The sequence below is a fragment of the Ornithorhynchus anatinus genome, chromosome 1, assembly GCF_004115215.2.
Source record: "Ornithorhynchus anatinus isolate Pmale09 chromosome 1, mOrnAna1.pri.v4, whole genome shotgun sequence".
NCBI lineage: Eukaryota > Metazoa > Chordata > Mammalia > Monotremata > Ornithorhynchidae > Ornithorhynchus > Ornithorhynchus anatinus.
The window spans coordinates 59,415,313-59,440,731 of record NC_041728.1 but is presented as its reverse complement, the minus strand read 5'-3'; the positions used below and the strand labels follow the sequence as shown (position 1 = coordinate 59,440,731).

General features: G+C 47.8%; 1 protein-coding gene across 3 annotated transcripts in view; it reads left to right on the top strand.

The window, feature by feature from the left end:
• Window positions 1-1,169: 1,169 nt before the first annotated feature.
• The window catches only part of CCDC85C (coiled-coil domain containing 85C), a 156,499-nt gene continuing 132,249 nt past the window's right edge, over window positions 1,170-25,419 (top strand). For 2 of the 3 annotated variants that reach the window (XM_029076315.2, XM_029076314.2), the window contains exon 1: window positions 1,174-2,741. In XM_029076315.2, the coding sequence (XP_028932148.1) occupies window positions 1,907-2,741 (835 nt within the window). In that variant the 5' untranslated portion in view covers window positions 1,174-1,906. Of the gene's footprint in view, window positions 2,742-25,419 lie in introns of all 3 variants that reach the window. The other variant, XM_029076316.2, reaches the window with a different exon arrangement.

The following is a 25,419-nucleotide window of genomic DNA, read 5'->3' as shown; positions in this document are numbered from 1 at the left end:
GCATTTATGGGGTAGACCGGTTAAAGCAAAGGTGCTCCCTGCCCAGCTCGGACCGTGTAGTAATAGTGTTTGAGTACTTACTGAGCGAGGTGAACTGTACAAAGCGCTGGGAATAAGTGCACAGGTGAGGATTAGCGTGGTTTAGTGGAAAGAGCACGGGCTGGGGAGTCAGAGGGTGTGGCTTCTAATCCCACTTCCACCATTTATCAGCTGTGTGACTTTGAGCAAATCATTTAACTTCTCCGTGCTTCAGTTACCTCATCTGTAAAACGGGGATGAAGACTGAGCCCCACGTGGGACAACCCCATTACCTTTTATCTACCCCAGCGCTCAGAACAGTGCTTGGCACATAGTAAGCGCTTAACCAATGCCATCATTATTAATTAGACATGGACCCCCGTGTCCCTCGAGGGGCTCCCAATTTATGAGGGCGGTGTTTGAGGGAAGGGGGGGCGGGGATCTGACAGGGGCTGGCCAGTGACCACGTGGAGCAGAACGTCAATTAATAAACCGAGGAGCGATCCACTGTATCCCAAAACAGAGGCTCTGGGATGGAGGAGCGGTGAAACCTCCCCCTGCTAGGGCACAGAGGAGATCGAACTGGAAGAGCCCGGACTTTCCAGGGTGTAAATCCTAGATCCTTTCAGAGGCTGGCATTTGGGGCAAAGAGGGTGTTGGGCCCCCCCTTTTTCAGGACCCCTATGAAGACCTACTCCCGCTGAGCATCCAAAGGGCAATGTAAGCCCTCTCCGCAGGTCAGCCCAGCCCTTGCAACCTCCTCTCTGGGGGGGATTCCCGGCCGCGCCCCCGCCCCCAGACACAACGCATCAACATGGATACCAGGCAGCCCGTTAACGCAAACCAGCGGCTGCACAAAGCGGGAGCCCGAGGCTTGATCCGAAGCCCCCCTCCCCCCGCTTATCTCCTCGCCCCCCACCTCTGTCCTTCCCTCCCCAGGATTTCAGACAATGACCAAGTGATGCCCAGATCTGGGATGATGGGTCACCCTTTAGCTAAGAGCGAAGGTGAAGGAGCTCCGGGGGGGGAGAAAGGGGAGGGGGAAATGAGGGGGCGTGCTGCTCCTTTAAGAAGAAGCCCAACCCTACCTTGTGCCCTCCCCCCACCCCTTTGTACCTGCATTTTTAAAGCGCTTCGGAGGCTTCCCATTGGCCGTGGTGGGAGGGGCTCAGCTGACATCCATTTGGCCCGGAGCGGTAACTTGAACCGGCCGAGGGGGGAGGCGATTGCAACCTGCCGGAGATTCTCCCCTCTGTAGCTTTTCCTCCTCTCTCTGCCCCGCAGCAGTCGACCCCTGGGGTCCCGGGGTAAGGGGGTTGTCCCGGGCCTGCCCCCCTCCCCAACCCACCCCCTCCCGGACCCTGCTGGGTTTTTCCACGCCCCCTCGCTGCCCTCCCCGTGGGCCTGGGTGGCAGGAGAGTGGACCAGGCTCCTCCCTTTCCCCCTCCCTATTTTTCCTCCCCTTTTCCCCTCCTCCTCCTCCTCCTGCTTTGGGTAGGTGGGGCTCCGTGTCTCCGGTTAATGTTCCCTGCGCCTTCCCCCTGGTCGGGTCTGGAGCTTCCCGGGTGCGTTTCCCGGGAATCACGGAGCCGGCCGGGGAAGGGTGACTGGCCCCGGAGGTCACCTGGGGCTGGCAGCAGCAGCCCGGGGGAGAAGGGTCCCTCTCTTGCCCGGACCCCCATCCCTCTCCCGGGGTCGCACGGTGTGGCCAAGGGCCGGGGCTTGGAGAGGGGGTGGTGGGCATCTGTGCCAACGGGTCGCCGAGCGTTCGGGGCCCGGGGCGCTCCGAGGACCAGACGTGCTGGTGGGGGGCACCGGGCCAGGGTCGTCTTAGGTGTCCGTCCCCCCTCGGCGGAGATGAGGCGGTGACCCGGGCGAGGGGCGCACCATGGCCCAGCCCCCGTCGGACGGGCCGGGCCGGGAGGACCTGAGCCAGGTGCCCGACGAGGAGCTCCTGCGCTGGGGCAAGGAGGAGCTGGCCCGCCGGCTGCGGAGGGCCGAGGGGGACCGGCTGGCCCTGATGGTGGAGCACGGCAACCTGATGCGCGACGTCAACCGCCGGCTGCAGCTGCACCTGCACGAGATCCGCGGGCTGAAGGAGGTCAACCGGCGGCTGCAAGACGACAACCACGAGCTGCGGGAGCTCTGCTGCTTCCTCGACGACGACCGCCAGAAGGGCCGCAGGGTGGGCCGCGAGTGGCAGCGCTTCGGGCGGCAGGCGGCCGGGGCCCTGTGGCGGGAGGTGGCCCTCTCCCAGCGCAAGCTGCGGGAGCTGGAGGACCGCCAGCAGGACCTGCTGCGGGAGAACCAGGAGCTCAAGGAGATCGTGCTCATGCTGGACGAGGAGCGAGGAGGAGGAGCGGGGGGAGGAGGAGGAGGAGGAGGAGGGGAAGGAGGAGGAGGCTCCCGCAGCTCCCTGGACAGCCAGGCCAGCCTCGGGGGCCCCCTGCCCGGCGGCGGGGGTGCGGGCCGGGCTGCGGGCGGGGGCCCCCGGGACGTGGGCGATGGCAGCAGCACGTCCAGCGCGGGCAGCGCCGGCAGCCCCGACCACCACCACCCTCACCACCTGCTGCTGCACCACCTGCCCCCGCCCGCCCCGTCGCAGCCGCCGCCGGCCCCCCAGCTCCAGGCGGCCCCCCCCGGGAAGGCCACCCCCACGAGGCGGTCCCTCGACGACCTGTCCGCCCCCCCGCATCACAGGAGCATCCCCAGCGGGCTCAACGGTGAGAGCGGGGCCTGCCCTCCTCGGCTCCGCGGGCTGCCGAGGGTCGTGGCGGGGGGAAGGGAGTGTGTGTGTGTGTGTCTGTGTCTTCGGGAAGCCGGCTAGGGCTTCCCTGACAGCTTTGGGAGGAGCCTATGAAGCCTAATCTCTCTCGGTAGTAGTAGTCTTCGAGTCCTTATTGAGTGCAGAGCACTGTACTTAGCGCCCGAGAGAGAGTACAATGCCACACTTACTTTCCTCTGTCCTCTCCTCCGCTTCTTTACCCTCCCTACCCTCATCAGCCATTCGGTGGTATCGAAGTGTTTACTGTGTGCAGAGCGGTGTGCTGTGCGTTTCTGTGTTCCTCTTTTCCCCCCATCTCTCTCTCTCCTCTTTCCTCTATATGTCCTTTCCCCCTCTCTTCTGGCTCTCCTGTCTTCTCTCTTCTCCTCCCCCCTCTGCTCTGTCTCCTGTTTCTTCTCTCTCTCCTCTTTTTTTCTCTCCTCTCTCTCCTCGCTCCTCTGCTGTCTCCTCTCTCCTGTCTTTCTTCTCTCCCCTCTTTTTTTTGTTCTCTCTCTCTCTCCCCCCCCCCCATCCTGTCTCTCTCCTCTCCCTATCTGCGGGGTTACAATCTCTCTCTTTCTCTCTGCCTTTCTCTCTCTCTCTCTCTCTCTCTCTCTCTTTCACACAGACATACACACACACTCACACATTCCCCTTTCTAACTGCATCTCCTTGTGCTCCTTGATAGGGGCTCGCCTTTAAGCCGGCCTCAGGAGGCAACTGAGGTCATGGGTGGGTGTGGCCAGCAGGTGGACAAGGCAGGACCCATTCTCAGGGCTCTCTGACCTGCATCACTTGTCTGTTCTGGCTGGGCAGTGGCTGCTGCTGGGCCAACACGAGGGGTGCCTGGAAGCCCCCACTAGCCCTGGTCCCTGAGGGAGAGTGAAATGAGGGGAAGTTGCTCCCTACCCAGCCCCCATCTTGTGGCTCCTTCGCCGAGGATGATGATCTGGGGTGGATGGCTCTGGAAGGGGGCTCCTGTTCCCGGGGCTGGCTTGGCTTGGGAAACCAGACCAAGATTCGCAACACTTCCCACCCCCAAACAATGAGCATGGATTCTATGGGCACTGAGTTTCAGAGGATTAAAATCTGGCCTGAATTTTGCAGGTCTCGCATCAAGATGGGGAGCGGGGGAGTTCTGGGAAGGGGGGAGACTTCAAAGAGGCCCAGCCGCTTTGGGATTAGAAATGGTGGCTAATGAGAAGGAAACAGTCCTCCAGAGAAAATAAAGGGCTTAGTTCCTTGACCAAAACAGGGCTCCTCTGTCATTCCAGAACAGTTCCCGGCATCACAGTCAAATAATAGGCCCATTTCCTTGGAGTAAACTGCTCCAGCCTTTAAAAGGAACCCAGTAACCCCTCAGCAATTAAACAGAGGTGTCAGATTTGATATAGATACTGTGAATTGGTACACACTGGAGGGATGAAGAAGACTGCTGTGGGAGCTTCCTTTGTCAATTTTAAGCAAGATCTGCTCTGGTAAATGAAAGTTGCTGAGTTTCTCATTTTACATCTGCCTGGGATTTAACATTTTTCCCAGTGGTTTACCCAATGGGTAGAACGGGAAGAAAAGATCAGCTTTGTTTTCTTCTCTCTGAAAACCTCGGAAAAGGTTTTGTCACTTTCTGATGTTCAGTATAGAAAGGAGCTAAATGCAGATTGCCTGCTTATGGATTCTGCCCAATTGTGTGTCTCATTTCTCCTTTCTAAATTCTTGGTTTTCCAGTTTTCACCTTTTTTTTTTTTTTGGTAATGTTCCAAGTCTCCCTTACTTCTCACCCAAACTGCAGGCCCTGAAGGATATAAGAATAACCACACTTTGAAACTACCACCCCTCAAATTGAGTAAAAAGTGGGCCACAGCCTTTAAACATTGGGAGTATCAAAAATAACCTTTTGCTTTCTTCACTCTGTCCAAAACTTAGGGTTTGAGTTTCCTCTGACCTCATAATTCCAGCTCGCTGGTGGGTGAGGCAGGAAGGAGCAATCCTGGGGTAGGGCATATTCTGAGTCCTGGAAATTACTTCCTTCTCATTTTGCCCAAGGCCTTTAAAGACTTAAATTGTAATGTGCATTTTGGGACTGATTTGGAAGTCTTCAAAGCTCTTCCCATCCTCTCCCTTCCTTCTCCCACCTCACTTTCAAACCTGAAATTCTTATAGACGGGCTTAGCTCTGGAGCCAGGGTTTTTCATAGTTTATTTTTTATTTTAATCCATCTAAAGGTCTGTAGATCAAAAGATTCATATGTATGAGTTCTGCCTTGCATTTTTTTGGAGGTGGAGAATATTTGTTTTAAGAGGGCTGGGAAAGGGCAGACCTGGAGTTTATGTAGAGCTGTACTGTTTCAGAGTGAAAGATTGCTTTTTGAAAAGTTGTACTTTAGCAGAGTACTGAAATAGATATGGATGTATTGAATGATGCATTATTTTGCAGTCCTGTGAGACACCCAGACTCTGGCTTTGATCTATTTGGTGAACAGAATGTGAATACTTGGAGAAATATTACTAGGTGGTATTGTCTTTCAGTATTAAACCCAAAATGTTAAAATTGAGCTTTCCCTGCGCATGAACAGAAGTGTCATGTTCTTTTCTTTAACAGACTATTCAGGTGGGAAGTGATGACATCAACAATGCTAAACTCTCTCTATTTAGGCATGTGTTTACTATTTAGTTAGCTAAACCAAACATTCAACTCTTTAACTGTGAGATTTACATAGGTGAGCCAATCCACTGATGGAGCAGATATCCTCCACACATTTCAAGCTAATAAACCCCTCCAGAGCTCCGAATAAAGCTGAATTAGGTAGTGAAGCTATAAAATGACTTAAATAATTACAGCTCTCAGATAGCATCAGTATTCAGAGTAGCCGGGTCACAATAACTGAGGCTGTGGGAAATCTTGTGAATTCTTATGCAAATGTCGAGCCTCCTAGCTGGCCTGTTCTGATTGACAGCAGGAAGCTGGTGCTAAGGAAGGCCTGAGATTGTTTGTGTTGGAATTTTATTCACAATGTGGAAAATCGAGACAGGTGAACCTAAAGAATCCAGTAGACCAGGTTTATTGATGGGGGCTGGAAGAGTGTTTTGAGTAGAGGAAGTCTCTGTCCTGTGCTAACAAAGGAAATTGCTTATTTTTTTTGTTGCTGCTGTTATACATACCCCAAATGCTTTCTAAATAGAATTTTACCTTTTTTAAAGTTTGCACTGAGGGGTTTAGCTTCACAGTGAGGCAAAGTGCCTGCACCAGTGATCCTTTTGTTTGAAAGAGTAGGGATGGACAAAATACCACTTTGTTAAGCAGTTGCTTAAACTAGGCCTTTCATGTTGCTGCCCTATAGTAGAGACCCAGGTCAGGACCTAAAGTAGTAAGTGTCACACCTCCAACACTAGACGAATGAGCATAGGTCAGTCCAAGATTGATAGCATTTGGTTGGAAGGGAACACATCTATGCCTCTCTCTTCTGGACACAAGCAGAAGATTCCTCTGTATTGTCTGCTCCACATCTAAATGCTTGGGACACTAGGGACCATCCTCTCCTGCCTGCTGGGAGGTTATCTCTCTCCACCCTCCAGTCTCAGTCAATCAATGCCATTTACCGGGTGCTTACTATATGCAAAGCACTGTACTAAGCGCTTGAGTAGAATATAACAGACACATGCCTGCCCACAATGAGCTTAGAGCATAAGGGGACATAGCCTCCCAAACTTCAGACATGCACCTGGGATTCTCCTTTTAAAAGGGTTAGAGTGGGTGCCTGGATGTAAACAAATTGGGGTTAAAAGGGCCCAGTCTATTAAACTTATTTCACTAGGGACACAAACCAGATGTGAAAAGCTTGTAACCCTCCCGCCCCTTGGGGTTGACTTGCGCGTGTTGGCTCACTCCTATGCTCATATTCTCTCCCTTTGATTGTGTACTAGAAGAATGATCCACATCATTAGAGAGGAGCTGGCCTAGCCCTCGCCCCAGTGCTATGGTAGCAAGATGGGAAGGTGGCAGAGGGAAAGGTTAGTTACCTTTCTCTTTGAGAACAAAGCCAACTCCTACCGGGTAAAGGGATATTAGCAAACTGAGTGGTGCTTTATCTAAGACATTGGCGGTGCAAGGCCTCATTACTAAAAATAGATTTAGGTTCAATATGCTCAATCTCCCAGGGTCAAAAGTGAAAATGCATGGAAATCTTTGGTAGCTGGAAAGTGAAGGAGGAAATGAGAAAACTATAGAATATTTCATTCATTCAATTATATTTATTAAGCACTTAGAGTACTGTGGGCAGAGCACTGTACTAGGTGCTTGGGAAAGTACTATGCAGCAATAGTGACAATCCCTGCCCACAACAAGCTCACAGTCCATGGGGAACGGGGAGATGGGAGACAGACATCCATACAAATAAACAGACATCAATGTAAAACAAAATTACAGATATATGCTGTGGGGTGGGGGGGCGGGGAAGAGCAAAGGGAGCAAGTCGGGGGACGCAGAAGGGAGGGGGAGATAAGTGGGACTTAGCCTGGGAAGGCAGCTTGGAGGAGATGTCTTCAGTAGGGCTTTGAAGGAGGGGAGAGTACATGTCTGGCGGATCTCATTTTTGCTTATGGGTTGTTTTCAAAGGTATCAATGTGGTCATGAGATCAGCTCCACCATGTATTAAAGATGAGGTGTATTCCAGTAAGTCTCCTATTCTCCTCCCCATCTTCCCCTGTGCTCCTTGTCCCAAGCCCAGTGCCTAACAGACCTCTCTCACTCTGCAAGTAAATCTTGTTCTCTGGAAGTGGGTGGCCAAGCAGATGGTGGATCATGGGATGGTCTCTGCCTCAGTCATTTCTGGGGTGTTAGGTGGGAACAGAGGTACTGTTCCAGCAGGGAGAATTTACAACCTGCCAAGAAGCTGGGTGTCTAAAGAGTAGGATGGTGGTCCCCTTCAAAAATGGGCAAATGAATCCAAATGCCTTGGCTGCTGGTACAGCAGCTCTACCAGTGTGAGCTGACCCAAAGGAACCCTTTGTATTGGATAATGACGTCTGTTCTCTGCACACTGTGCTGTGTTCACTTCTGCTCCCAGCTCCCCTAAAGAATCCATCATATTGGAGTGTTTACTGTGTGCAGAGCACTCTACTAAGTGCTTGGGAGTACAGTACAACAGAAGCAGTAGGCATGTTCTCTGTCCACAGTGAGCTCACAGTCTAGAGGGAAAGATGGGCAATAATACAAATACAGTACAGATATGTGCCTAAGTGCTGTGGGGCTGAGGTAGAGGTGAATAAAAGGTATAGATCCAAGCGAAAGGGTGACATGGGAGAAGAAATGGGGGTGGTTTAGTTGGGGAAGGCTTCCTAGAGGAGATAAACTTTAATAAGACTTTGAAGGTTTTAAGAAGCAGTTGGCACCTACTAATTACCCAGGTACCCAATTTTGGGGGAATGTAAAGCACTTGAGAGAAGTAGTGTGGCATAGTGGGAAGGTCACTGACTGTGTGAATCAGGCCCTGAGATCCAGTTCCTGCTCCACCACTTTCTCGCTACGCAACCACTGGCAAATCACTTAACTTCTCAGCGATTCAGTTTCCTCATCAGGAAAATGGGGATAATGTTGGTATTTAAGCACTTACTATGTGCAGAGCACACGTCTAAGTGCTGAGGTAGACACAGGGTAATCAGATTGTCACATGCGAGGCTCACAGTCTTAATCCCCATTTTACAGATGAGGGAACTGAGGCACAGAGAAGTTAAGTGACTTGCCCAGTCACACAGCTGCTGACAAGTGGCAGAGCTGGGATGAAATACCCATTTTCCCTACCCCTTAGATCAAATAAGTGGTATTGAGCATTTACTATGTGCAGAGCACTGTACTAAGTGCTTGGAAGAGTACAATAGAATTAGCAGACATGTTCCCTGCCTAGACAGTTTGCAGGCTAGAGGGGGAGCGTAGAGTTTAGAGCTAGTCTTAGTCACTTAGACTGTAAGTCCCATGTGGGTCAGGAGCTGTATCCTACCAGATGACCTCATACCTACCACAATGCTTGGTATATGATAAGGCTGTAACAGATACCACAATTATAAGGAAAAGGACCCCAATCAACATACTATTACCTTACAGTGCCTCAGATTTCATCAAACCTGGGGAAGGTGTAATTAGCTCTGGGGTGAATTCAAAGCCAATAACTCCCAGTTGCACCAAGCCAACCTAATTCAGTTCAAATTTATTGTTTCCTGCCTTAACTCTACCCTCTACTCTGCCAGGAAAAACTTCTTTTTCACCCTCATTGACGCCCCTGCCCATCACTCCTGCCGATTGTTCCAGACTTCTAACTCTCTCCTCAAGCCCCCTGTTTCTCCCCCTCCCCCATCCCTCACCCCCAACGATCTGACCACTTTACTTCATTACGAAAATGAACACTATCAGGTCTGAGCTCCCCAAAGTCACCCCTCCCCCTTCTCTATCCCCCCTGCTCCCAACCCTCTCCCCTACTTTCTCATCCATCCCTGTAGCATCCTCAGAGATCTCCTCCCTTCTCGCAAGTGCCAGCCCCTTTATCTGTGCTTCAGACCCCATTCCCACTCACCTTATAAAAACTTATCTCCCCTTCCTTCCTCCCCTCCTATCTTTAACCACTCACTCTCCAATGGCTTCTTCTCCTTTGCCTTCAAACAGGCCCATGTCATCCCCATCCTAAAAAAACCCTCTCTCGACCCCATTTCCCCTTCCAGTGATCGTCCTATCTCCCTCCTACCTCTCCTTTCCAAACTCCTAGAATGAGTCGTCTACACTCACCTTGAATTCCTCAACTCCAACTCTCCTGGACTCCCTCCAATCGGGGTTCTGTCCCCTCCACTCCACCTAGACTGCCCTCTCAAAGGTCACCCCTGACCTCCTTTTTGCCAAATCCAATGGCTCCTACTCTATCCTAATCCTCCTCGACCTCTCAGCTGCCTTTGACACTGTTGACCATCCCTTTGTCCTTCACAATTTGTCTCACCTTGGCTTCACGGACTCCGTCCTCTCCTGGTTCTCCTCTTATCGTTCTGGCCGTTCATTTTTGGTCTCCTTCGCAGGCTCCTCCTCCCCTTCCCATCTTCTAACTGTAGGGGTTCCTCAAGGATCCGTTCTTGGCCCTCTTCTGTTCTCCATCTACACTTGGTGAACTCATTCGCTCCCACGACTTCAACTATCAATCCTACGCAGATGACACCCAAATCTACATCTCCTCCTCTGTTCTTTCCTCCTCCCTTCAGGCTCGTATCTCCTCCTTCCTCCAGGACATCTCCACCTGGATGTCTGCCCACTACCTGAAACTCAACATGTCTAAAACTGAGCTCCTTATCTTCCCTCCCAAACTCTGTCCTCTCCCTGACTTCCCTGTCACTGTGGACAGCACGACCATCCTTCCTGTCTCACATGCCCACAACCTTGGTGTCATCCTTGACTCAGCTCTCTCAGCAGCGTGGCTCAGTGGAAAGAGTCTGGGCTTCGGAGTCAGAGGTCATGGGTTCGACTCCCGGCTCTGCCACTTGTCAGCTGTGTGACTGTGGGCAAGTCACTTCTCTGTGCCTGTTACCTCATCTGTAAAATGGGGATGAACTGTGAGCCTCACGTGGGACAACCTGATTACCCTGTATCTACCCCAGCGCTTAGAACAGTGCTCTGCACATAATAAGCGCTTAACAAATACCAACATTATTATTATTATTATTATTCACCACACACATCCAGTCTGTCACCGACACCTGCTGGTCTCACCTTCACAATATCGCCAAGATCTGCCCTTTCCTCTCCATCCAAATTGCTATCGTGCTGGAACAAGTTCTCATAATGTCCCAACTGGATTACTGTGTTAGCCTCCTCTCTGATCTCCCTTCCTCCTGTCTCTCCCCACTCCAGCCTATTCTTCTTTCCGCTGTCCAGATCATCTTCCTACAGAAATGCTCTGAGAAAGTCACTCCCCTCCTCAAAAACCTCCGGTGGTTGCCTATCAACCTTAGGATGAAACAAAAACTCCTCACACTTGGCTTCAAAGCTCTCCATTACCTTGCCCCCTCCTACCTCACCTCCCTTCTCTCTTTCTACTGCCCACCCCGTACACTCCGCTCCTCTGCCGCTCACTTCCTCACGGTCCCCCATTCACGCCTATCCCGCCGTCGACCCCTGGCCAACATCCTACCACTGTCCTGGAATGCCCTCCCTCCTCATATCTGCCAAACTAACTCTCTTCCCCTCTTCAAAGCCCTACTGAGAGCTCACCTCCTCCAGGAGGCCTTCTCAGACTGAGCTTCCCTTTCCCTCTGCTCCCCCTTCCCTTCCCCTTCAACACCATGCTCATTTGTATATATTACCCTATTTACTTTGTTAATGAGGTGTATATCTCCTTGATCCTGTTATCTTGATGATGTTGTCTTTAGTTTTGTTTTGTTCTGTTTTGCTTTGCTGTCTGTCCCCCATTTAGACTGTGCATCCGTCATTGGGCGGGGATTGTCTCTATCTGTTGCCGAATTGTACATTCCAAACACTTAATACAGTGCTCTGAACATAGCACTCAAATACTTATGAATGAAGTCCCTATTTTAGTCTGGTCAATGGTGATATTTATGCAGCTAAAGTGAATTAGCCTTGAACCACTGTAAAAATGTTCTTAGGGGACACGGTCAATTGGGTAAAAACCCAACTTAGATAGTTAAGTCTGGGTAGAGACAACCATCTCCTTGATCTTTTAAACTGCTGTGGTTATATGTTGCTGATGCTCAGAAACTCTGGAGCACCGAGGTTGTCATCTCCATCTTGTCCTTGTATCTAATGGAGGAATTAAACGTCTGGCTGCTGGAGTTCAGTATTTCTTCCATCAGTCTTGCTTCTAGGAGGCATTTGTGGTGGTTTGCTTAAGCATTCACTGTCTTCTTTTTTTTTTTTTTAAACTCATCAGTTTTATACTTAATTAGCCCCACAAGGAGATCTAATTACAGTGAAGCAGAAGAGTTCTGTAGTAAGAGTGAGAATTTGATGGTTCCAGACATGATTGATGTCTCAACTTGAATAGATCATCATTGATCTCCAGTTCATTGAAAGTATGATCTCTGGAGGAAGGGTAGAAAAAATTAATAGTTTTATTGATATTATCCTCTTTTCTCCCCCCACCCCAGCCCATTCTTTTCATCCCTCCTTTCCTGTCTATACATTGTATTATTGTATTACACTGAAAATGGGGGCATGGAAATGTTATTTAAACCAAGAGCAATTCCCTTGAGGAGCTAGCTGTATTGATCTGCGTGGGGATCCTAATGTATATCTGTACTTTTTCTCTCTTTGCTCTTTTTCCTCCTTCTCCCTACCACCCCCTACCCCTACCTCCCCATTAAACCAAAGTCCTTTGTTATATTAAAGAGCAGGTAATCAATGGGCCCCTGTTCAGAGATGTGAAGATAGAAGGCAGGGAAGAGTTAAATTTCTTCCACCTAGATAATGATCATGGGCCCATCTTCCAATACTGCACGCAGAAATTGGCTTTGCCTTCACCTCACCCTTTACTCACAGGAGCTATTGCTTACTGTGCTGATTCTCTCTAATTCAGCTGCCTATGTAAATCCCTTACCTTAAACTTGCAGGTGTCAGTGCTTGCTGCTGCAGAACCGTAGTCGGTAAACCCAGCACTTCAGCCCTCCTAAAATGCCTGTTTGACATCAGAGCTCAGAAATAATGGAAACAGAATACGATCCAGTCGTGACGTTTCCCCTCGGCCCTGGAGGTGTTGTGGGGTTACATTTTCCCTTAGCCTCACATGTCAACTGTTAGGTTCTGGAAGAGAACCAACCTGATGATGGACCCCTAAGGGTAAGTAAAAATTACACTATATCCCGCCCTGATCCTAGCCAGGAAGTTCAGCCATGCTTTTGGCAGATGGGGACCACGGTCCAGGCCCCCATTGCTGCCCCGGTTGGCCCCTATCTCCGTTACCATGATGGTGATGGGCAAGGATGAGGGAGCTCCAAGAAGGAACTGAGGAGGAGGCAGACCCAGTTGCAGTGTGAGGTGAATTGGGCTGGCACCGTGCCTGTCACAGGATGGGGGGCTGGGTGGGGAAGCCTGCGCTGTTGCACTTGTGATGGACTTTTGGTGGTGGCGGAAACTTGAGCAGCTAGGAGACAGATGAGGAATCCAGAGTCGGGGAACAGCTGAGCAAACTATCTTCACTTCAGTCTATCGTATTTATTGAGCACTTCCTCTGTTCAGAGCACCGACCTAAATGCTTGGGAGAGTACAATACAGCAGACATGTTCCCTGCCCAAAATGAGGCTACAGTCTAAAGGAGCTTACAGCTAAAGGTGTGATAGAATATGTGTGAGGAAGAGCAAGGGTTTCCCATCAGTTCAGAATGACCAACTCTCACCTTCTCTGCATCTTCCCTCCCCTCCCTACCACCCCAAGTTATGGTGTCTCTCTCTGGTTGTGCTGCATTGGGTAGAAGGCTGGAGCTTCAAATCCCTGATTGGAAAAAGACTGAGAGAGGGAATGAATGTCCCTGCTGCAATTGTTTGTAATATTGGGTGGAGTTTACAAATCCTGGGCTATGCTCTCGATTAGCACATGAGGTATCTGGATTTTATATAGCGTGATTTTTCGGAACCAGAGGTGTGCCTGGATTAGCAAACTGGACACACACCCCTCACTTTTCTACATTTACACTATTAAATTAAAAATGGATTTACAGTTCCAGGGCAATTTTCTTTCTTTCTTTTTATATTTATGTGCCAGGCACTGTACTAAACTCTGGGGTAATAATTGTGGTATTTGGTATTTAAATGTTTACTATGTAGCAAGGACTGCTTTAAGCACTGGGGTACATACAAGCTAGTCAGGATGGACGCAGTCCCTGTCCCAGATGAGGCTCACAGTATTAATCCCCATTTACAGATGAGGTAACCGAGGCACAGACAAGCTAAGTAATTTAAGGTCACACAACAGACAAGTGGAGGAGTTGGAATTAGAGCTCCATCCAATAGGCCATGTGTGGAGGAAAACAGCCCTTAATACCTTAACAACTTAAATGCAAAAATTTCAAGCTCTTCCCAGATGACACTACTGTACACTGACAACCAGGTCTGTTTCCAAATCTATTTGAGAACCAGCCCTGCAGGTAGTCACTTTGCACCTTGCAAATATATATTAAAAAAATTTAAAATCCAGCTTTTCTGGATGAGTTAATGGGTTTAAATGGACATCTGCTAGACTGAATGTTTTCCTATAGATTCATGGTTCTTCCAGATGTAATCCACTCGAAGGGATTTTTTGGTCTGGTCAGATCCTTATGCAGATGAAATATCCAGTTGCTTAGTCTGGAAAATACACATTTATCACGCTGGTTATCCTGCTGGCAGTGGGTCACAGGGGTCACCACCCACTTGTTTCTTGAGCCTCTGTAGTCCAGAATTTTGCTCGCTTTGCTCTACTGAAACTGTTTTCACCAAACTCTTCACTGGCATTCCTTGTGGGCAGGGAACATGCTCAATAAAGATGATGGTCAGCAGACTCTACTCTGCCCTAATTCTCCTTGAGCTTTGACTGTGTTCATTCTTCCTAGAAATTCTCTGTAGCCTTCATCTTACGCTCTCTGTTTACCCTCCTGGTTTTTGTCCTACCTCCCTGCTTCCAGTTGCTCCTTCTCAGTCTCCTTTACTGGGTCTTTATTCTCTCCTCACTCCATAACTGAGTGTCCTGAAAGAATGATGGCATTTAAGCACTTACTATGTGTTAAGCACTGTTCTAAGTTCTTGGGCAGCTACATATTAATCAGGTTGGACACAGACTGTGAGCCCCATTTGGAACAGGGATGGAGTAGGTGGGAAAACAGGTGTTTAAATATCAGTTTTTACAGCTCAGGAAACTGAGGCACAGAGAACAGGCAAGTGGCAGAGCTGACATTAGAACCCAGGTGCCCTGATTCCTGGCCCTGTGCTCTTTCCCGTAGGTCCTGCAAGATCCTTTTCTAGGTCCCTTACTCTTGTGCTCTTTACGAAATCTGGGAATTCACTCCAATGGCTTCAGCAACCACCTGTCTTTTTTACTTCTGTTTTCTGTTCTCAAGGATTCACACAGGACATGCTCAGTGAAAATTGGTGTTTCTGAAATCCTCTGTGTCAAGTCAAGACATGGATGGATAAATTAAGCAGTGTGGTCTTGTGGAAAGAGCACGAGCTTGGGAGTCAGAGGACCTGGGTTTCAATCCTGACACTGCTACTCTTCTGCTTTGTAACCTTGGGCAAGTCGCTTTACTTCTCTGGGGACTCAGTTTCCTCATTTGTAAAATGGGGATTAAATTCTGTTACCTCTTACTTAGACTGTGAGCCCCATCTGGGACACGGACTGTGTCCAGTTGGATAATCTTGTACATATCCCAGTGCAGCACAATGCTTGGGACGTGGTAAGCACTTAATAAGTACTATAATTATCCCGATGTCCAATAAACTGCATGTGGCCCACTTTTTTCAAGAGCAAAATTTGAGACCAGCACTTGAAAGACAAATTTGGCAGTTTTAGTCTTGTTTTCCTTGAGAACATTTGTCTTCCCGAGGCCCTGGCCTCTGGGCCCTAAAACTTCATGTGGCTGTACAAAATTTGCCCCTGAATTCCCTGAAAAGTGCTAATCCAGGCCTGACCCATAGATTCTATCTCTGCCCAGTGGCGTCAGGATTCCCATTTCGATTGTCCTTCAGTATACCCGTCCTATTTACCCTGCTTCTTCCCAACATTCTTGAGTTTACTGCTGTGTTCTTGTATCATGCTAAGCCATTGTTGAGAGGGTCACTTTGCATCCTCAAACACACCTGCTGTGAATCCATCCTGGGCTAGTAACTGTCACTCCTTGGCCATGCTGGGCAGGCAGGTGTGGGAGTCCAGTGTGGCTCAAATTCTGGTAGAGACCCAACTTGCCCCAAAGAGGGCTTTGTTCTCCGCTGCTCTTTGGGAAGACCTGGACCTTATTGATTAAATCGTGGATGTTGTACAGTCGCTGAAGGAAGTATCCACTTAACCCTGTCAGAAACAATCAGAGTGCAGGACACGTGTTGTACTGGTTACAGCATCAGTGTGTGAACTGCTTCCTGAGGTTCATGATTAAATAAAACACAGCACTGGATTAGTCATCGGTCCAGTGAAGACAAAGATTCTGTAATATTAAAGTTGCAGTGAGACTGGTAACTATAGGGGAAGAGCCTGCAGGTTTTTCTCCAAAAGGCAAATACTCATTTACAGGTTGATGTTTAACCGATTCCCTCTTTTTCATGTCTGCCAGCGGTCACCTACTCCAGTCCCCTGTCTCTAGACAGGTGAAGGAATGATCACTGTGAGATTCTAGACTTTCCTTTAAAGATCTCCAAAGATTGAGGTGCCACAGATTACTTCTCTTGCAGGCCTGTCCCTGTCTCTTATTTCCCTCCAGCCAGTACTCTTAATGTCCAATAGAAATCTCTCCTGCTTCCAAACATGCCTAATTTCCCCTAGTTAAGCAAGTGGGATAAGGATACAGCTACTCAGGTTCCTGAGAACCTCTCTATCTCTTGGCCATTTCAGTGAGTTGCTCCATGACCAACCCTGATTCCTTAAAGTTTTCCCCTTCCTGCTCAATTGTTTTGTCCCCCACCCCTCCTTCTTCTAGATTTGCTGCAGGCTTTTAAATGGCCTTTTACATGGACCTAAATGTATTCCTACCAAAATAACAGCAACTGTGCCAGCAGCTGATTCCACTCCTCTTCAGCTGGTGGCTGACTTTGACAGTTTTCTCTAAGCATCATTTAATTGTATTTATTGAGCACTTATTGTGTACAGAGCACTGTACAAAGCACTTAGGAGAGTACAATATAACTCAGCTCTTTCTGCCATACTTGTACTGAGAGCATCTTAACCCATTTTTTGTTTGCATTTTTTCTTTTTGGTTTGGAGCAAAGTACCTTGCACTTGCTGTTAGTGAAATGAGTGAACACAGCAGGAGCAGAATGTGCCTTACTTCAGACACTTGAGTAAATGTTATTTGAATATTTACTGTGTGCAGAGTACTGTACTAACTTTTGGGAGAGGTCAGTACAAAAGTTGGTAGACACTGTACCTGCCCACAGTAGTTTGCAATCTATGTGGGGAAGCAGATATTAACAAATGAATTACTTGATATGTACAGTAATTAATAATATGTACAGTGCTGAGGGTGAAGTGATTATCAGGCACCTAAAGGAAGAGTACAGATCCAAGTGCATAGGCAATATAAAAGGGAGAAAGTGTTGAGGAAAAGAAGCCTTAATGGGGGAAGGCCTCTTGAAGGAGATTGACCTTGTGCTGCTGTTCTTTTCTTATCTTATCTTATGCTGTCTGTTGTTCTTATCACACTGAAAAATCCAAACAGGAGATTTGCAAGCCACAGACCATTTCAGTAACTAACACATACACATATATCCCAATTTATGTTTGAGGAAGGAGGGGAAAGGTTGAAACCCCATCTATTTCCCAAAGACAATGCATCCAGAAATTCTCAGAGCAGAACATTTATTGTCAGGAGATGGCTCCAAGGAGGTTGAGTGAAACTGTAAATTAGTGAGAAAGCTGCATATAGTTGTTTGTTTTTTGAGTTGGCTTCTTCCTGTACAATGTAAGAGGGAAACTTTGGGGTGGGAGACTAAATGTCAAATTTTAGCTACTGGTTGAAGTTTAATTTCTTACTGTAACTCTTGCCCTTCTGCAATCATCTAATCAATGGTGTTTACTGAGCACCTTATGTGTGCAAAGCACTGTTCCAGGGTTTGGGAAGAATACATCATCAATGGTATTCACTGAGTGCTTGCTGTGTGCAGAGCACTGTATTAAACACTTGGGAGAGTACAATGTAGCAGAGTTGGTAGATACGTTCCCTGCCCACAACAAGAGCAAGATGCATCCCCTGGCCTCAAGGAGCTTACAATCAATCTAATGGGGAGGTGGCTAGACAAAACTATTTACAAATAGTGGGAGCAGGTAGCAGAACAAGAATAGAATAATTGATATAAACATTTACATATGTTCATTTGCATAAGAACTGAGACTAGGATTATTACACCTACTTCCTTCCTACCATGGTGTTTGACAGAAATCATTCTGTTGGGAGGGGAGAGAGGGGGGAAGCAGGAATGTGTAATATGTAAACTTCTATTTTACCTTCCCAAGCGTTTATCAAAATGCTCTTGCACACAGTAAGCACTCAATATATACGATTGATTGACCAACTGATATTTGGGGGCCACTTTCCAAAGCACTCTGATGTGAACAGGGCCTCTGGAAAGATGTTTGACCCATTTCTAAAAATAAACTATGGGCAAAGTCCTCACACTGTCTAAGGGAATCAGACACTCAGCATCCTCCTGGGTTGTAAAGTAAGAAGCAGCTCAACTCCTTTTTCCAAATTAACTGTTGCACTTGGCTTATAGCATTACCCTGTATCCTCCACAAAAGGGTGATTGTCCACATACACTTGCAAACCTGCCTGCCTATCGCAAATCTCAACCACTAGCATTTCGAAGTCCCTAATGAGGATACTTTTTTTTCCTTTAAAAGAGTGATTCTTTGTGAATGGAATCAGTGGCCATTGTGATCTTCTAGTTGGGTCTTCAGAATAGGTAATGGCCGGTAGCTCAGCCATCTGCTGGAGAGTCTCTGTGAGAGCGTAGGGCCGTTCACATAATCCACTCAGCATTTTTTTCTCAGGAGTTTGAAGTCTGGGAAACAAGGTGATGAGGCAGGGGCCCAGGGAAGTGAACCCTACAGGCTGGACAACCCTAATCGAGGCCTGGGACATTTGGGGATTATCTGTGTGCCTGCCGTGTCGTCGTCGTCCTCTTCTCCCCCCCCCCCCCCCCCCCCCCCCCCCATGCAAGGAGTGGGAACCAGGAAGGTGGGATGGGGGGAAAACAGGTGTCAAGTGATAGGTGTACATGTACACTGGGTAAGGTGTATGGTGGGTAGGAGGAAATTAGAGTATCTCCATGGATCCTGCCTGCTGCTTAGTTGTTGCTGTGTGCAGAGCACTGTATTAAACACTTGGGAGAGTACAAATGTAGCAGGCATTAAATCGTATTTACTGAGTGCTTGGTGTGTGCAGAGCATTGTACTAAGTGCTTGGAAAGTACAATTTGGCAACAGATAGACAATCCCTACCCAACAATGGGCTCACACCCAGCCTCCTTTTCAGTTTTGTGTGGTTCGGTAACTGGGATTTCTCCATGTAGTTCCGAGTTTTGCTAGAGGCTGCTGGAAGGTGGGCAGATAGAGATGAAGTGGGCAGACTGTGGAATTACTCATTGGTCTAGGATCGTCTGTGATTGACAGCGGTTGCCCGGAGCTTCTTAATAATAATAATGTTGGTATTTGTTAAGCACTTACTATGTGCAGACCACTGTTCTAAGTGCTGGGGTAGATACAGGGTAATCAGGTTGTCCCACATGAGGTTCACATTTAATCCCCATTTTACAAATGAGGTAACTGAGGCACAGAGAAGTTAAGTGACTTGCCCAAAGTCACACAGCTGACAAGTGGCAGAGTTGGGATTCAAACCCATGACCTCTGACTCCCAAGCCCGGGATCTTTCCGCTGAGCCACGCTGCTTCTTGTGGCTACTCTCCCTATTAACCTAAAAAAAAATACATTGAGGAAAAGTGTGCCTTTTATCCTTTTATCATCATCAATGGTATTTACTGAGCACTTACTATGTGCAAAGCACTGTACAAAGCTCTTGGGAGAGTACAATACCACAACGAGCTTACGGCCTATATCTTCTTATGATAAGCTTTTGGAAGGAAGGTCAGAGGGAGGAATTGAGTGTTAAATGGCTAAGGACATAAAGGCTAAGCCATTAGGATAGATGTTTAGGAGAGTAGTTGTACTTATTGAGGGTTTACTGTAATCAGCACACTTCTTTCCAGTGCCACTATTGGATCCAGATTCCTGGAGCGTGGGTCTGAATTTCGAATGAATTGCATTACTGATGGTCTTCTGTTCTTTGGCTTGACTGCCTGGAGCAGGCACAAGGAAAGTGGGGTTTGGGATAGGTACCCCACAACCTGCATGGAAGTACATTGCTAAGAGTTGTTGAACATTCCCTCAGCCAAGGACCACCAACTGTAACTGCTCCCAGAAACCCAGTTGAACAAGCAGGGTGAGTCTTTTGTGACTGTGGGTAGAATCTACCTGTGTAAACCAGTGTAGGTGTTGGATGTCAGAGTGTCTTTGAGTTAATGGGTAAGAAATACCTATTCAGTAAGTGCCCACTTTGTCTCCACATGATCCTTGACAAAAGTGAGATAATTTTATTTGGATCTGTGACCTCTGGGCATTTGATATTTGCCCTACCCTCAAATCCACAGAATTTAATACTAATTATGGTATTTAAGCACTTACTGTGCCAAGCACTGTTCTAAGCGCTGGGGTAGACACAAGAGAATCAGTTTGGACACAGTCCCTGTCCTACATGGGGCTAACACTTGAATTCTCATTTTACAGATGAGGTAACAGAGGCCCAGAGAAATTGAGCTGCCCAAGATGACATATGGCAAAACCGGGATTAGAACTTGGGGCCTTCTGACTCTCAGGTCTATGCTATATCCACTAAGCCATGCTCATGTACAAATCTTTAAATTATACATTAAAAAATGATTTAGGTTAATGTCTGTCTCCCCCTCTAGACTGTAAACTCATAAGCAGGGACCGACTCTGCCACCTGTGTTGTATTGTCCTCTCCCAAACATTAAGTACAGTGCTTTGCACACAGTAAGTATGCAAATACTATTTGTTTTTTCCAGTTTTGGTTTGAACTTGTTGCGCCCACAGTATCTGTCTCGATCCTCCTATAAGCATAGCTGAGAGAAGTGCTTTTAGTGGAAAGCATTCCCCCACCCTATGGAGACTGACAACACTTTGCCCTCTGTTAAGGCTAGTTTGCATTTGGGGATTTTCCTTAATTGGACTTGGAGGGGACCATACTTTTGATAAGAATGAAGTTTATTCTCACTGCCTGTTTTGGCTAGAACACTGTTTAGAAATTATGGAACATTTGTCCGGCGTGAGCCTGTGTTGATACAGCGTGTTGCTGTAGCCAATGTTTTCTCAGTTTGTAATAGAGATGAATACAGTGGGGCTTTAAAAGCAAGCAATTACTCACCTATTATCTCCACCCCTTCCACTCAAAAAAAAAAAAAACTCCCTTTTTCAAATTACACCCCACTAAGCAGAATGTTTTTCTTCTGTAGATGTTACCCTGGTCAAATCAAGAGTTCTTTGAGTGGTCTCAGACTCCGACCCAAAGGTTAGGCCAGCACTGGAACCTCTGTTGGGGGGAGAGAGGCTGCCCAGCCCCATGCCTCTGGGAAATCCCATCGGCCCCTGCTCCAGCCTGGGAAAGGAGAAGAAATTCCTCCAGAGCCAGATGAAGCCTTCCCAATTATTAGATCTCTAAGAGCTGCCATGACTGCGGCTGGGACTGTTAGATTGAGCCCCATAATGCCAGATACTCTGCACCTCTGGCCGCAATAATAATCATTAAAACTGTGGTATTTAAGCGCTTACTATGCGCCAGGCACTGTGCTAAGCATTAGCGTAGATTCAAGCTAATCAGGTTGGATATAGTCCCTGTATTCCATAGGGCTTGCAATCTTAAATCCCCATTTTACAGATGGGATAACTGAAGCATGGAGAAGTGAAGTGACTTTTCCAAGGTCACAGAACAGACAAGTGGTGGAACTGGAATTAGAACCCAGGTCCTTCTGACTCCCAGGCCCGTGCTTTATCCACTAGGCCATGCTGCTTCCCATAACACTCTACTGACCTCATGGAATTTATTGTTGGTATTGCCTCTTAAATTGCTTTTTGTATTTTGATTGCTATGTTTTGTATCTGTGGCCAATCCACACCTCCCCTTTCCACTTATGCTTAGATTATGAGCCTCTTGGAAGTCAGGGATTGTCTTTATCTCATCCATTTACTCTCTACCAGTGCTTGGAACTCAACTGCTTAATACATAAATACCATTGTTGCTTATTTCTCTGGCAATGACAACAGGAGCCTTAGAGGGATCCCGGTTTGGTTCTGAGATTGAAGGGGAATTCAGTACCTCTTCTTCACTCCTACTTAAGGTGTGAGTCTTGTGTGGGACAGGAACTCTCAAACCCTTTCTTTATAGTATTTAAGTGTTTACTACATGCCCGGCACTCTTCTAAGTGCTGGGGTAGATATAAGGTAATCAAGTTGGACCCAATCTTAATCCCCATTTTACAAATGAGATAACTGAGGCACGGAGAGGTGAAGCAACTTGCCCAAGGTCACGCAACAGACAAGTGGCAGAACTGGGACTAGAACCTAGGTCCTTCTGATGCCCAGGCCCGTGCTCTCTCCACTAGGCATACTGCTTCTGATTAAATTATATCTACCCCAGGGCTTAGTTTAATGCTTGGCACATATTAAGCACTTCATAAGCACTACAATTATCATTATTACTCTCCATGATATCCATTCATTCAGTCATATTTATTCATCCATCTGCTTGGTTAGGGGTGGATCAAACAAAATTGCTACACATCCCTTCACACCCCTCCTATAAACCTGTATCTTCTCATCCATGAATCTGGACAAACCACTGTGTTCATTTCAGCTGCTCAGATTCCTGTGGTGAAAGATTGTTTGCTGACCAAGTTGATGGGAGGGGGAGGAAGTGTTTCTTTTTGCTCATTTGGAGCGTGTCACCTTGAAGCTTCAGGGGGTGCCCACCCTTCCTTGAAGGGAAAATGGCCCTGTGGCACTGCCTGCCTCAGCTCAAGTAGAGAAAACTGGGCATTTTTTTAAGAGGACTCCTGGCATCCTGGTTTCTCACCTGGGCTGATGGTGGAGGTGAAGGTGGTGTAGCTCTGCCCTGTATTAAATGGCAATTGGGGTGCCTGCAGGCAGTCTCTAATGACTCACTATAGAAAAATGAGTGCAAATTGAAAGAAAACAATGAAAATCAACTTGAAAAAATCACTTTTTGCTTTTGTCATTAAGTTTATGTTGTAAGTTTATTTCTGGCATTCAGTATTTTAGTGTGTGGTGGGTGAGTGGGTGGGGGGAGCTTTAGGGTAGGGCCCATCATCTGAAAGTAAAAGCGTTTAATATTACTCTATTCATCTTCAAAGCACTTGATGCACTTAACTAATGTAATTCTCTCAGGGGTCTGGTGAGTTATCTCCTTTTGCAGCTGCGGGAAACTGAGTGAGATGCAGGGGTTCTGAGGTCCAGCAGCAGTCACTGTCAGAGTGAGAATCAGGAGTGTGGTCAGTCCCTAGCTGTGTGTTCAGATCACTAGACTCTAACTCTGGGCTAGTCATGCCCATCTCTCTCTGGCAGCATGGAAAAAAACAATTTCAATGGTTCCAACCTTATTCTTTTATCCTTCTGAAGCCTCTTCTATGTTCTGCATAAGACGGATGCCTCCTCTTGCCCTCTGTGTATAGACTTGTCTCTGTCCTGAAATCATGCCCTGTTTTTGAATTGCTCACTGCCAGGGGCGGACATCAGGGCAGATAGTTCGTTATGATCTCTGCAGTTCTGATGTCCTGGATTTTTATTTTTTTTGGATCCTAAGCAGTTTTTTCCACTAAGTATGAGCTCTTTGCAGGGGTCGCTTTTATCGATTCAAGGTTTGATTTTTCAAGTTGGATCACTTCTAGATTGCAAAAATCACTGTGGGCAGTGTGGCCTAGAAGATTGGACCTGAGAGTCAGAAGGATCTGTGTTCATTCATTCATTCAATAGTATTTATTGAGCACTTACTATGTGCAGAGCACTGTACTAAGCGCTTGGAATGAACAAGTCGGCAACAGATAGAGACAGTCCCTGCCGTTTGACGGGCTTACAGTCTAATCGGGGGAGGCAGACAGACAAGAACAATGGCAATAAATAGAGTCAAGGGGAAGAACATCTCGTAAAAACAATGGCAACTAAATAGAATCAAGGTGATGTACAATTCATTAACAAAATAAATAGGGTAATGAAAATATATACAGTTGAGCAGACGAGTACAGTGCTGAGGGGATGGGAAGGGAGGGGGGGAGGAGCAGAGGGAAATGGGGGGAAAAGAGGGTTAAGCTGCGGAGAGGTGAAGGGGGGTGGTACAGGGAGAAGGGGAGCTCAGTCTGGGAAGGCCTCTTGGAGGAGGTGTTTTAAGTAGAATTTTGAAGAGGGGAAGAGAATCAGTTTGGCGGAGGTGAGGAGGGAGGGTGTTCCGGGACCACGGGAGGACGTGGCCCAGGGGTCGACGGCAGGATAGACGAGACTGAGAGACGGTGAGGAGGTGGGCGGCAGAGGAGCGGAGCGTGCGGGGTGAGCAGTAGAAAGAGAGAAGGGAGGAGAAGTAGGACGGGGCAAGGTGATGGAGAGCCTTGAAGCCTAGAGTGAGGAGTTTTTGTTTGGAGCGGAGGTTGATAGGCAACCATTGGAGGTGTTTAAGAAGGGGAGTGACATGCCCAGATCATTTCTGCAGGAAGATGAGCCGGGCAGCGGAGTGAAGAATAGACTGGAGCAGGGCGAGAGAGGAGGAAGGGAGGTCAGAGAGAAGGCTGACACAGTAGTCTAGCCGGGATATAACGAGAGCCTGTAGCAGTAAGGTAGCCGTTTGGGTGGAGAGGAAAGGGCGGATCTTGGCCTATTGTAAAGGTGAAACCGGGAGGTCTTGGTAACGGATCGGATGTGTGGGGTGAACGAGAGAGACGAGTCAAGGATGACACCGAGATCGCGGGCCCGAGAGACGGGAAGGACGGTCGTGCCATCCACGGTGATAGGGAAGTCTGGGAGAGGACCGGGTTTGGGAGGGAAGATGAGGAGCTCAGTCTCGCTCATGTTGAGTTTTAGGTGGCGGGCCGACATCCAGGTGGAGACGTTCCGGAGGCGGGAGGAGATGCGAGTCTGAAGGGAGGGGGAGAGGACGGGGTGGAGATGTAGATCTGCGTGTCATCTGCGTAGCGATGGTAGTCAAAGCCGTGAGAGCGAATGAGTTCACCGAGGGAGTGAGTGTAAATGGAGAACAGAAGAGGGCCAAGAACTGACCTTGTGTTCTAATTCTAGTTCTGCCACTTGTCTGCTGTGTGACCTTGGGAAAGTCATTTTGCTTCTGTGCCTGTTACCTCATCTGTAAAATGGGGATTGGGACGATGAGACCCATGTGGGACAATCTGATTACCTTGTACTTACCCCAGCACTTAGAACAGTGCTTGGCACATAGTAAGTGCTTAACAAATACCATTATTATTATTATGTGGGGCATGAGCTATGTCCAGCCTGACAATCTTGTGTCTACCCCAGTGCTTAGTACAGTGCCTGGCACATAGTAAGCACTTAACAAATGTCATTAAAAAGCAACACATTCCTCACCCCCCCAACCCACCCAATGTCTACCAACTCTAATTACTCTGATTTTTTCAATTTAAACTAAAAGGCAATGTTGTTTAACTCTACCAGGAAAACAGAATTCATACCCTGATCTGCCTACAGGAGTAAGGCCCATATAATAAATGTGGGTAGTAATTACAATGAAAGTATTTAAACGTACAGTATTAAATACACAAGTTAATTAAGACTCACTTCCTGTCCCACAAGGGCCTGTCTGTCTAGGAGAC